The sequence below is a fragment of the Mesoplodon densirostris genome, chromosome 11 (genome assembly GCF_025265405.1).
Source record: "Mesoplodon densirostris isolate mMesDen1 chromosome 11, mMesDen1 primary haplotype, whole genome shotgun sequence".
Lineage (NCBI taxonomy): Eukaryota > Metazoa > Chordata > Mammalia > Artiodactyla > Ziphiidae > Mesoplodon > Mesoplodon densirostris.
Window position 1 is genome coordinate 47,236,299 of NC_082671.1, and position 12,739 is coordinate 47,249,037.

The following is a 12,739-nucleotide window of genomic DNA, read 5'->3' on the forward strand; positions in this document are numbered from 1 at the left end:
CAATGGTGTGTTAGTTTCTGCTTTATAACAAATTGAATCAGCTATACATATACATATATTCCCATATCTCCTCCCTCTTGTGTCTCCCTCCCACCCTCCCTATCCCACCCCTCTATGTGGTCACAAAGCACCTAAGTGTCCTTTTTTTTTTGGTCGCAACAACGCATGGCTTGCGGCATCTCAGTTCCCCTACTAGGGACTGAACCTGGACCACAGCAGTGAAAGCGCTGAATCATAACGGCTAGACCACCAGGGAACTGCCTAAATGTCCATTTTATAGCTGTGGAAGCTGAGGCTCACGAAGTTAAAAGATTTGGCTAAGGTCTGTACAGGAGGTTCCTCTCCTGGGTCCTCTGAAGGAAAGGAGGCCAGCCATGTGCCCTCTCAGGATGTGCCGGAGGTTGCCGGGAACAGAGGATTCAAGGGTTGGGGAAATGTGATCTGAAGGAGGAGAGGTGGAAGAGGGGGTAAGGCTGAGTTTTGGGGCGATGGGGTGGCATAGAATAGGTAAGGGGGGATGTCACCCAAGACCCTCAGCCCCTCCCATCACAAAGTCTTGCCTCTGCAGACTTTGCCTGTCTTCAGTCATGCCTGTCAAAACTGGGTCTTCACATAGAGAACAGACTTGTGGTTGTCAAGGGGGAGGGGGGGGTGGGGGAGGGATGGGCTGGGAGTTTGGGGTTAGTAGATGCAAACTATTACATATAGAATGGATAAACAACAAGGTGCTACTGTAAAGCACAGGGAACTATATTCAGTGTCCTGGGATAAACCATAATGGAAAAGAATATAAAGAAGAACGCATATTTATGTATAATGAAATCACTTTGCTGTACAGCAGAAATTAACACAACACTGTAAATCAACTATACTTCAATTAAGAATTTTTTTTAAGTGGGTCTTCAACAAATGATGAATGAATGAATAAATGAATGAATAAAAAGCGATACAAAGAGTTTATTATTGTATTGTAAAGAGCACAAAGAGAGAAAACAAACACCTCTCAGACCTTGATGGCCCGAGTTGCTTTAAGTCACCCCACCTTCACCAAATCTGTAAGGCCCTTCGTGTCTCCCCCAGTCTGAACAGCCATGGAGTGAGAGGGGGCCCTTTGCCCAACCCACGGGGCTGGGGGCTCAAGAGCCACCACCATTCTGAGTCTGTGCTCACCTGTCCACAGGTCCACAGATCTCAGTCCTTGGAGTTCTCTGGTGGGGTCAGGCATGGCAGGCCCCCTTGACTCAGAGCTAGGTCTGGGAATTCAGAGAGGAGCCCGGGTCCCAGGCTTTGCAGGCAGAGAACTTGGTGGTGTCATCTGGGCAGTGAGTGTGCCCTGACCTCTAGGTATGGCAGGACCAAGATCGAGGTGTCACCAGCCCCCAGAAGGATGTCTGTGCCAGAGAAAGGTGAGTTGTGAATAAAGTCCCTCCCAGTGCCTACCCTGTGCATCTAAAACACAGGAGCCCATCCTTCACCCCCAAACCGGGCCCTGGCCCCTGACTGTGGCTGTGGAATTGGGCAACAATAGGGGGCTGGCTCTTGGGAAGTGGAGGCAGGTCCTCCTGGGTGGGAAGCTGAGCGAGGGTCATGGTCCCTTACCTGGGGCAGGGGGCAGTGGCGCCGTGCATACCACTCCTGGCAGTACAGGCTGACGTGGATGCCCTGGCCCAGAAAGAGCATGGTCCACATGAGCACGTTCCACGCTGGTCCCGTGTGCCGGTCATGCATCATGAAGTTCAGTGGCCCTGATGCAGGAGGAAATGTTGTCACCTCAGCTCCAGATACCTGTATCTAATCTTCCTGGCTGCCTTCCTATCTCAGGGCACGGGGAAGAGTTGGAACAGGAAGGCGCCATTGAGGAAGATCTTGAACCCAGCTCCAGAAGCTCATGGAGGTCTCAAGTGGCTCATGTAAAACCAGGATTCCTCAGTCTACACTTCAGTATCCTGGATCTCTTACTAAACCTCCCAACCTCACACCAGTTTTCTCCCTTGTCTCCCTGTATGTGTGCCCTGCTCAGATGTTCCTCTCCAGCCAGAGGTCTTTTCCCACATCCCCCAGGATATCCCTTTGCTGCCTCCCTCCCTGCTCCCAAGTCCGTCCATCACCCACCCCCCCCCACCAACTCTCACACACAACTCTCACGCCTTTCCCCAGAAGGCACACACATTTTCCCCTTCTGTCTTGGATAAGTGGCCTCTCCCATCAGTCTGGAATCTCCAGGAGGGGGACTCCAGGTCTCTTCCCTCTGTCTGTCTCCCTCTCCAGGGGCATAAAGAGGCCAAGCTCACCTCCAATGACAAGGAAGAGCAACAGCATGACAGGGTAGAAGAATCCCAGGACGAAGCAGATGATGTACTCGTGGACCACTGCAGAGACCAGGAACACGCCCAGCATGGCTGCCCCTCGGGCCCGGCCACCAAGGAGCTGGCAGGAGCCGGGGGTAGGAGGGTGGAGTGAGTCTCCCTAAACCCCTCCACAAAAAGCCCCCTCCTTAAGGAAGCCAGAGGTTGTGTAGTACAGTGGAAAGAATATGGGATTTGCCATCAGAAGGGCTGACATGTCCTATTTAAGAGCATTTTATTAGTCCATTGGGCCTTAGATGCAACTTTCAAAAGGGGATATAATAATACTTCTCAGGGTTACAGGGCAGATTATGTAGTATGTGAAAATTCTTGGTAACTGAAAATTGCTATATGCATGTTCCTTAGAGGCTATGGAGGGGAGAAATGCCCTGTGGAGGAGGTGTAGTTGAGGACAAGGAAGGAAGGAAGTTAGATCATAAGAAGGACTTTCTGCCCATTGGGTTGGGTAGAATGGGGGCAGGTGAAAGTCAAAGGGGCCCTTAGGTCTGGAAAAGATGAACGGTGCAGAGAAAGGGAAGGAGAGGATATCCCAGAGAGGTTCCATTAATTTTGGGAGCTGACGGGGTGTGCAGAGCCCATACCCACAGCCCATCCTGATATACGTAGCTGTACAGCCAGTCATGGACCACCACGTTCCAAGTGCGGTAGTAGTTGGAGAAGGACGTCGAGTTCCACCAGTCCTGGGGGCGTGGTTCAGCGGGGAAGAGGAGGTGAGCATCAGGGCCCTGTCTCTGCCCAGGCCCCAGCTTCTCTCCTCTGCTTCCTGCCCCCTGTCCCAGTGTTCTCCACAAGGGCTGGCTCCCAGCAGGAGAGAGACAGCAAGCAACCTCCCAACTCCCTCTTCAGCATCTGGGGTCCTTGCCCTCCCTCCTACTCTCCCTTTCAGGAGAAGAAGATTCCAAATTAGCATCCCCATAAGAGCAGTTAGCCCTGGCTGGTCAGGGGGTAGAGGGGTGACAATACAACCATACCCAGAGGAGCACATTTCTCACTGTGGAAGATTGACAGCACAGCTGATGCTGAAATCGTGCCCCACAGGGTTAACAGAAACTGGTGACTAATGGAAATTCTTGAGCTCATCTTACAGAACAGCAGGTAAGGGAACAACTTGTTAAAAAACCCTTCTGCTTGTAACCTGCCTTCACTGACTAAGCCTTAAATTTTTTTTTTTGACTCCTTAACTGCCCCATATAGATAACACCTCTGATGTATGGGTCACTATAGTAACAGGGGGCATAAGTTTTCCAGGAACTTGGAGTTGGCTCTTGTCTAGTTCAAGCGGGCTAAGACTGGTTGGGACCACTGACCCTAAAACTGGGCTTGCACAGGTGTCGGATGAATGACCTTTTGACATCAGAGGGCCAAAAACTCCACCCTCAGATCATGCTAAGTGCCTCCATTTTTTAACATGCATCCCATGAAGAAGCATGTAACTCAGATACACCTGTGCAGAACACCGATTACCTCACCTTTTCTCTAACTCCAATCACTTTTCCCCATACCTAAGATCATCTTGCTTCTTTATCCCATAAATATCTCAAGCCCCTGGCCTTTGGGGAGGTGAATCTGAGATTGTTCTCCCTTCTCCTCACTTGGCTGCCTTGTGAATAAACCCTCTCTCCGCTGTAAATCTTGGCGTCTCAGTGTTTGGCTTCCTGCGAATTGGTCAAATGAACCTGGTTCGGTAACCAGGTGACAGCCAACATAGCCACCATCCTCCCCACATCCTTCCCTAGCCCTCCCTGCATCCAGCTCCCAAGTAGCCCAGGTCCAGGCCCCACCCGATAGAACATTCTGTCTCCAAATCGTAGCATCTCTGCGAAGGCGTTGAGCCAGCAGTGAAGGAAGGCAAAGAAGATCAGCAACAGCATGAAAATGCCTGGTAAGTGGAGACAAGGGGCTGCACGTCAGCCTGGCCCCCCTGATCCCCCATGAAGCTCCAGGGGTTCCCCCAGGAAGCCCTCACCCAGCAACAAGGGCCCCAACTCCTACCAATCATTTGTTAATCATTCACTAATTCATGCACTCATTCATTCATTCCATTTGCTCATGAAGCCCATGCCAGATGTTGGGGATACAGAGATGAATGTCAAAACCTCTGCCTGCTGGGATTTCATAGAGTGGTTGAAAGGTAGGGAGTAGGTGGCAATCTGAAGTGAGATCCTGACGATGAGCAACCATAGGAGGGGGCAGATAAGGGAGAGTCAGAGGGAAACTAAGAGTGAGCGGAGGGAAGGGTTCCCTGCTAAACCTTCCCCAGGGTGCAGCCTCCTGCAGCCCTGCCTCTGGTGGGCATACCTGGCAAGGTGGCGTGCATGATGGAGAGCACCAGGGCACGGGTGCTGAAGGGCTCCCTGCTCATGTTGGCAAAGACAGGAACACAGAGGCGGCCCAGGATGAAACAGGCATAGAGCACGCAGCCCAGGGCCTGGGGACGGGGTGGAGGACGCATAACTTTGAAAGGAATCACTGGTCGCTGCCCCTCCTTCTGGAATCAGACTCTGGTCCAGCAACTGCCTCCTCTTTCTTTAGCGCCACCCTCTGACCTCTTCCCCAGGCCTCCCTTACTTCACTCCCAGAAATGTCCCCTCAGCCACCATGAGTCATGGGTAGTCCACCCTTTGACCCCATCTTCTGACCTGGGCAAAGTTCTTGGCCACATAATTCCACCTGACGTTGGGTGTCCTGCAGCAGCAATGGGGATAATATGTTTCTCATCCTTTTATCTTGTTCCTGCCTGGGCCGGGGCCCAGCACCTGGGGCCCTCTCTCCCCAGCTCCCTCAATTGCTCAGGCCTGGGAGGATTATCTGGGGAGGTGGGGGTCTAGAACGCTTTGGACCTTCTATAACAGAGACGACAAGTGGATTTTTAGCTTGAGTGTCTACTAAGGTGACCAACCATCTGGAGTTTGCTCCAGACTGAGAGGTTTCCCAGGATGTAAGAATTTCAGTGCTAAAACTGGGGCAGTCCTGGGCGAACCAGGACAGTTAGTCACCCTTGTATCACCATGAGCTGGGGCAAGGAGAAGGGGTAATATACCTGCTCCTTACTTCCCATTTTTATTATGGGGTGCTGCCTGAGAAAGTGGCCAGTGTCTGGGATGAGGCTAAAGACCTCAGGGAGAGGAGACTAGAAGGGCTAGATCCCTGACGGGCCTGGGCATTTGGGGGAGGGGGTGCAGGGTCTTACCTGGGGTAAGTCTCCCTGTAGATGAGTGTGGGGCAGAAGAGGAAATAGAGGTAGCTGGAGAAACTGGGGGCCCGGATCCCCTCACCTGGGGAGGAGTAAGAGGGGTCCATCAGTGAAGAGGGAAGGGAGAGAGGACACAGCTGGGTGGGATGCTGGGGAAGGGCAGTGGGACTGGTGAATAGAGCTGGATAGGACAGAGGTGGGGGGATGGGTGAGGAACTGGATATGGGATCTGGAGGTGGAGTGGGGGGGTGAAACTGGGCAGGAGCTGAACCTGCTCTTTAACACCCTCCTTTTGCTTCCATTCCAGTCACCCCCATTTTCTGGCACAGGACCTGCTGTGGCCAGAGCTTCATTTGGCACCCACAAGTTGCACCATCCACTTCTCTCTCCTTCTGTTTTTTTTTTTTTTTTTTTTTTTGCGGTACACGGGCCTCTCACTGTTGTGGGCTCTCCCGTTGCGGAGCACAGGCTCCGGACGCACAGGCTCAGCGGCCATGGCTCACGGACCCAGCCGCTCTGCGGCATGTGGGATCTTCCCGGACTGGGGCACGGACCCGTGTCCCCTGCATCGGCAGGCGGACTTTCAACCACTGCGCCACCAGGGAAGCCCTCTCATTCTGTTTTGACTACCTAATGGAAGGCTCTCATACCCTAGGTCTTAATAAGAATGAGCCAGAAGTCCTGGGCAGCAGGGGAGGGGTCTCAGAGGTGGGACCTAAGAGAATGCCTAAAGACTAAGGCTCACAGAGCCCACCTGGGGGCCAGAGCTGTGACCCGTGGGCAAGATGGCCTTAGGAGGTTGGAGCTTTTATGAGGAGCCTGCAGCTACTGGCTTCATGCAACCAGCCAAGAGGACTGAGTTCACAGCAGCTCCTGCTGAAGGCCTCACCTCCTCTGGCCCGAAGTGTCCCAGGCACAATCTCTCTCAGGAAGGAGTAGCTTTTCATCAGGAGCCTGACCTGAGATGGAATGGAAAAGAGGTTAAGGTGCTGTGGGACTTTGAGCAGATCACTTAACCTCTCTGTGTCTCTTTTACGGGAGAGGGGCAGGCAGATTGTAAACTTTGTACGGTCAAAGCCCATACTTTATCTTTTTGTTGGACTGTCTTATAGCCTAACACAGACGGCTGCTGGGATGAATCGACGGTAAAGGGGTACCGGAAAGGGCAGAGTCTCCAGCTGGCCAGCCCAATCGATTATATTTGCGTAGCAGTGTCCGTTCGTTCGTTTACATTTCCTTGGAGCCTGCTGGTTGGCTCAAATCCCTCGCAAAGGACTCCGCCCCTGGTAACTAGCTCCGCCCCCACCAATACAGTATCCAATGCCCTCCTTCCCAGGGGCCCCGCCCACCATTGGTCCCGCCCATCACCTACCTGCTCAAAGACTAGGACACAGCGGGAGGCTGGCGGGAGCTGATACTCCACTGCTACATGGACCGGAAGGATGCTGAGCACTGCTGTGTGACCGGCCAGCATCATGCAGCCCAGGCCCACCCGCAGCGTCCAGGCCGCTCTGGACTGGGGCCTCGCCCACAGCCGCAGAGCCTGGTAGGGCACCAGCAGAGTGGACAGGAACATGGGGACCCACGTTACCAGCGCCAAGGGCAGCTGTCCAAAGCTGAAGATCAGTAGGTCAAACTCCAGCATCAGCCTGGGAGTGGGGAAGGAGAGACAAAGTAGACAGGTGTGAGGCCCATCCTTGTCCCCTTCCTCTGCAGTCAGAGCTCTTGGAAGACAAACTGAGGCATCTTGCCAAGGTTGTGAGCTCCCCATCTCTGAAAGTGTTCAAGATGGCACCTCTGTTGCCCAGGACTTCTAGCACAGGGCGTTGCCCGAGGAGACTCAATCATGGGATGGCTTTGCTTCCAAATAACCTTTAGAGCCCTCTGTGGCATTGCAGAAGGGTTCAGTACATCCCATGCCACCGGTGTTAGGGTATGAGGTGCCTAGAGTTTAACTTTGATTTTTGTTAGTTTTGTACTTTTGGAGTATCTGGAGCTGGAGACTTGAATTAATAGAAAGCAGGTTGTTGAGTGTTTTGTTTGCTTAGGTTAAGAGTATACAGTTTGGGGACTTCCCTGGTGGCACAGTGCTTAAGAATCTGCCTGCCAGTGCAGGGGACATGGGTTCGATCCCTGGTCCAGGAAGATCCCACATGCCGCGGAGCAACTAAGCCCGTGCACCACAACGACTGAGGCTGTGCTCTAGAGCCCGCGAGCCACAACAAGAGAAGCTACCGCAATGAGAAGCACACGCATCGCAACGAAGAGTAGTCTCTGCTTGCCTCAACTAGAGAAAGCCCGCGCAGAGCAACGAAGACCCAACGCAGCCAAAAATAAGTAAATAAAATAAATAAATTTATTTAAAAAAAAAAGACTATACGGTTTGGGACTTCCCTGGTAGTCCAGTGGTTACAAATCCACCTACCAATGCAGGGGATGTGGGTTTGATCCCTGGTCAGGGAACTAAGATCCCACGTGCTGCAGGGCAACTAGAGAGCACGTGTGCCACAACTAAGATCAAATACAGCCAAATAAATAAATTAATTAAAAATAAAATAATAAATAAAATCAATTAATCAATAATTTATAATAAGAAATAATTTATTATAAATTTATTAATAATTTATTATTATCTAAATAAGTTTAGCTAATTTATTATTAGCTAAATAAATTAATTAATTGTTAAAAAAGAGTATACGGTTTGGGGACTTCCCTGGTGGTCCAGTGGCTAAGACTCCAAGCTCCTAATACAGGGGGCCCGGGTTTGATCCCTGCAGGGAACTAGATCCCACATGCGACAACTAAAAATCCTGCATGCCACAACAAAGACCTGGAACAGCCAAATAAATAAATAAATATTTAAAAAGTAAAAAATAAAAAGAGTATATGGTTTGGGGAATTCCCTGGCGGTCCAGTGGTTAGGACTCAGTGCTTTCACTGCCGTGGCCCGGGTTCAATCCCTAGGGTCAGGGAACTAAGATCTGCAAGCCTCGCTGTGCAGCCAAAAAAGAGTGTATGGTTTGTAATGGTGAGAAATTAGAAAATTAGAAGCGACCCAAACGTCCATTAGTAAAGAACTAAATGAACAAAAGCTGGCACTTCCAGACTCTGTGGTCATTAAAATCAATGGACCAACATGGAAAGATCTCTAATATGGGTCATTAGGGAGTGAAAAGGAAACAATAGGTACAGTAAGTATCTTATTAATGTAAACCCCCATAAAATACATTCCCTTGGTTCTTATATACATCTGGAAGTGGAGGCATCGAAATGCTCTGGAGGGAAGCTCTCAACACCATTAAAAATGTTACCCCTGGGGAGCGGTCTGGGATGGAGGGGGGTGATGGAGAAGGAGCCATCTTACATAGATCTGAAACTTTTCCTGAGATTTGATCCTTAATTATAAGGATGAACAACAAGTTTGCCAGAAGGAAGTGCTGTTGCTGAACTTGCAGGTCCTTGGTCCTCTTCCTTTTACTGCTTCCTAAGCCGTAGGTAGGGTGAGGTGGGGTCATGCAAGTCCAGACCCCCAGGGGTCTACAGTTCCCTGAGGCTCATCCCCAGAGTGGGGAGGTGCTTTTGGGGGGAAGCGACCCACCAAGGCACTTGTGTGCACAAGATCTTGTCTTCCCCACAAGATTGGGAGTGCCTCACAGAGAGGGCTGGGGTTGGCCCCTCATCTCTCTGCCCCCCAGGGCTGGTACTTAGGAGGGGCTCACTGGAGTTTACTTGAACCAAACACCACTGCCTTGGAAAAGACTGTGTGAGAGGGGTGGGGTGGGAACCATGCTTGTGTGTGCAAATACATGTATGTCTGCTTCAGGACAAGGGTCCAATTGAGAAGGATTTGAGGGGGGGAGTAGTGTTCCCAGAGGGCTAACTCTGGGAAAACAGAACAAAGGCTATCCAAGGTTGTGCTAAGAGGACTTTTTGGGTGGGAAGGTGGTTGGAAAGCCACGTTGATGTGTGTCTAATAATCAAATGGGCCTGTGCTCTCTCAGGCCGGTGGCAAGTGGAACACTGGGAACCCAGGTGGTCTGATCTTATCTGTGGGCCTATCCCGAACGGGAGGGGTGCCTACCTGCCCTCATCAATGAAGTCGATGGCCAGGGTGCTGATGATGAAGACACACAGGCCGGCGACAAACATGTGGTAGATGGTGCGGAAATGCTGCACCTCCGTCAGCTCGCTGGAAGGACAGGGGCCTGAATGTCAGTGGGAGAGTCCTCAAGGTCAGGCAGACTAGCTCAGGCACTGTACACAAGTGGGGATGGGACCTAGTGATTGGGAACTTGCAGCTATGGGCTGCAATACGGCTAGGACTTCTGTACAAAGCTCTTTCCAGCCCAGACAATTCTCATCCTGGTGGCCTTTCTTCCACAATCACACCCAAGGCAAATAGAGAAACAGAACCTTAGAAAACATCTCCAAGTCCTCCCCCAAACCACCTAGAGCCTGAGGATGACAAATGAGGTGCCCTGGACCCCCAGACAAAGCTCTTTCTTTTCTTCTCATCCCGTCCTCACCCCTGACTTACTCAAGCAGGGACTTGCGGTTGATGAAAACTTTCCGTTTCCCCAGGGATGGCTCCCGGGTCCTGAATTGAGACAGTTATTCTGGGCCAGGGCCCAAAGGAAGAAGGCAGTAGGCAGAGGGTAGGGCCTGGCGGGACGTCAATATTTGGGAGCCGAGGGCAGTAGTAGGGGAAGGTCAGGTTTAGGGCCAGCGGGCAGGACCAGGTGGAAGGTCAGGGAAGGCCAGGGCAGACCAAAGCCCAGCAGTGGAGGTCAGGAAGGCAGAGGTGATAAGGGGAGAAGAGGGAAGACTGAAGTTGGAGTTACATCAGTGCTGGCAAAGGGCACATGGGATAGCATCTCTGGCTCATAATCCTTATGATGGAGGGGGCTGCGCAGCCCCTCCCCAGCCCCCTGGCTGCTCAGACTCTTACTTGCGCAAGGAATCTGGAGGGATGGAGGACACTGGTCTGTTTTGTGGTGGGTAGGCTTGAATAGCCTCGCACATGGCCTGATCCAGCAGCTCCGTCAGCTGACCTTGTGCTTGCTCCAGCAACTGCGTCTTCACAGCCTACAGGACAAAGCAGGGCAGGGCCCGCAGTCCCTCCATCCAGTCAGCCATCCTCCCACTCACCAAACATTGACTGAGCCTCCCTCAATGCCAGGCACATTGCTAAGTGCTAGGGATGGAAAGATGAACAGCATGGCTGCTGCCCAGAGCTTTCCACCCCCGGTTTAACTCCCTCTGGTTTCCCAGGGCAGCAGTGAGGATCCAGGAAAGATGCTTTCAGACTCTGGGTCTGAACCTCAACCACCTTGTCATCTCTGATCTTACTCTCTTCTCCCTGACCCCAGCCTTCCCTCTCCTGACCTCCAGTCCTATTAACAGAAGACTGTTCACTGGCTGACTTTTGGCCCCTGTCCTGATGACCTGTGTTTCAAACCCCTCCATCTTAACTCGTAGCTCTGACCTGAGGGGTTTGAACCCGAGAACAAATTGTCTTTATCATCAAACCAGTCCTCACCCCTCCCTCCCTCTACTCCAGGACCTGTCCATTTTGACCTCTGACCTCCCTCACCTGCATATGTCGGGTCCATTGTAGCAAATCTGGGCCTCTATGTGTCTCACTGTTTCCTAGGATAAGGGGTCAAAGGGGAGGAGTTAGGGTTCTGCTGCCTAGTGCAGACCCAGAGGCATCCTCTGACCAGGAAGTGCTTTCTGTGTGCTCAGCAGCCTCCCCACTCCCAACCAGTCAATATCTAGTATCATGGTGTGTGGGGGAGCAATCAGAAGGGGAAGTTATTTTTGCAAGGGGTGAGGAGGTCACTGCCAAGTGGGGAGCCTGATGACATTCCTGGAAACAGGGTACCCAGGGAACAGGAAGCTACTCTAATCACCGTCTGGGGTAAAAGAGTCAGAAAGATAAGGCAAGGTACTGAATAGCTCTTTTCTCCTCCCTTCCCCAGCTGGGTAGTTAGGGGGCAGAGGCTGGGATCTGCCTTCACTGGCCTCCCAGGACAGCAGGAAGAATTGAAGGTGGACAGCAGGAAGAATTGAAGGTAGACAGCAGGAACCCCCTCTCGACAGTGCACCCCACCTCCATCCCCACCTGGGCATTCTGCATTTCCAAAGTGGGGCTCCCCTTCTCTGGAGGGCTGGTCCTCCTGCTCTCCTCCTAGCCCTTCTCTCCTCCGCAGTTGGGCCGCCCTTGGCTCCATGATGTGTGTTTTGACTGGGCTGCGGCAGCTGGTAAGTGTTCCCTTCCTTCCTTCAGGCTTGCCTGGCAGAGCTCTTATCTCACTCAGCTCCTCTGACAGGTCCAAAGACTAAAGTCCTTTCAGGAGGAGGGGTTATAGGTTATCCGATCCATGATCCCCTTCCGGAAGGCAGTACCATCTCAGCTAGAGGCTCTGCTCTACTGGCTGTCACAGGGATGGACACAACCCCTGAACAAATAGCCCAACCACCACCCAGATGCCCACCTCCCTCCCACAGGAGTGGGAGCTCTGCACACATACATGTCACGGGGAGGGGGACTTTGCCCCTCTGAGGCTTATCACCTGGTATGGCTGCTTCCCAATCTCTTTCTCAGTAGGCTGAAGGTCGGGAAGGAGTCAGAAACATCTTCAGGTATCAGGGCACTCAGCTCCCATAGACCATGATAAGGTATGTGAAAGAAACTTGTCAGCAAAGCTTTCTGTGCATGTGATTAGTATTCTGTGAGGTTGGTACCTGTGCTGACTGAGGTACTGTTGCCCCTCCAGGGAAGGCTAGGTGCTGGGGGCCCTGAACACCACCTCTTCCCTACACCTGCTTGGGTTAGCAGGTAGGCAGGAAGGAGGCAAAACAAACACTTAATCAGCACCTGAGGAACGCCAGGCATTGTCACATATGGAAGAACCAGATTTAAATCCTCCCTCAATCATTTACTGGCTGTGGAATTTCAGGCAAATGACCCTAATAGTTTAAGCTACAGTTTCCTCCTCTGAAAAACAGGGGTAAAAGTCCCTACTTCATAAGGTTATTGTAAGCATAAAATGAGGTAGTCCAGGTAAAAGCACATGGTCCAGGGCGTAGCCCATGGCCAGAGTGCAATAAATAATAATTTCCTGAAGAAGTAACAGAAGGGTAAGTGCCTTGAGAGTTCCTCTTTGTTGGGTTCCTG

The 12,739-nt window shown here is 51.8% G+C and overlaps 1 protein-coding gene across 1 annotated transcript; it reads right to left on the reverse strand.

The window, feature by feature from the left end:
• Positions 1-1,340: 1,340 nt before the first annotated feature.
• SOAT2 (sterol O-acyltransferase 2) lies at positions 1,341-11,792 on the reverse strand. Its single transcript, XM_060113209.1, has 15 exons — positions 11,719-11,792; positions 11,153-11,210; positions 10,508-10,644; positions 10,097-10,156; positions 9,641-9,748; positions 6,932-7,208; positions 6,449-6,518; positions 5,557-5,641; positions 5,006-5,051; positions 4,665-4,794; positions 4,148-4,245; positions 2,948-3,046; positions 2,292-2,427; positions 1,600-1,745; positions 1,341-1,391 (listed from the first exon to the last, which is right to left on the reverse strand). The coding sequence occupies exons 1-15, from the start codon at positions 11,790-11,792 to the stop codon at positions 1,341-1,343; spliced, it is 1,575 nt and encodes a 524-aa protein (XP_059969192.1).
• Between the last annotated feature and the right edge of the window lie 947 nt (positions 11,793-12,739).

What these genes read in the sequence shown, in the direction of transcription:
- SOAT2 (XM_060113209.1), bottom strand. Translation starts at nt 11,792, where the DNA reads ATGGAGCCAAGGGCGGCCCAACTGCGGAGGAGAGAAGGGCTAGGAGGA. An exon ending in CCTCCAGATTCCTTGCGCAA is followed by an intron (nt 10,157 to 10,507) that starts GTAAGAGTCTGA and finishes GTCTCAATTCAG; the next exon opens with GACCCGGGAGCCATCCCTGG. An exon ending in GTGTCCTAGTCTTTGAGCAG is followed by an intron (nt 6,519 to 6,931) that starts GTAGGTGATGGG and finishes ATTCCATCTCAG; the next exon opens with GTCAGGCTCCTGATGAAAAG.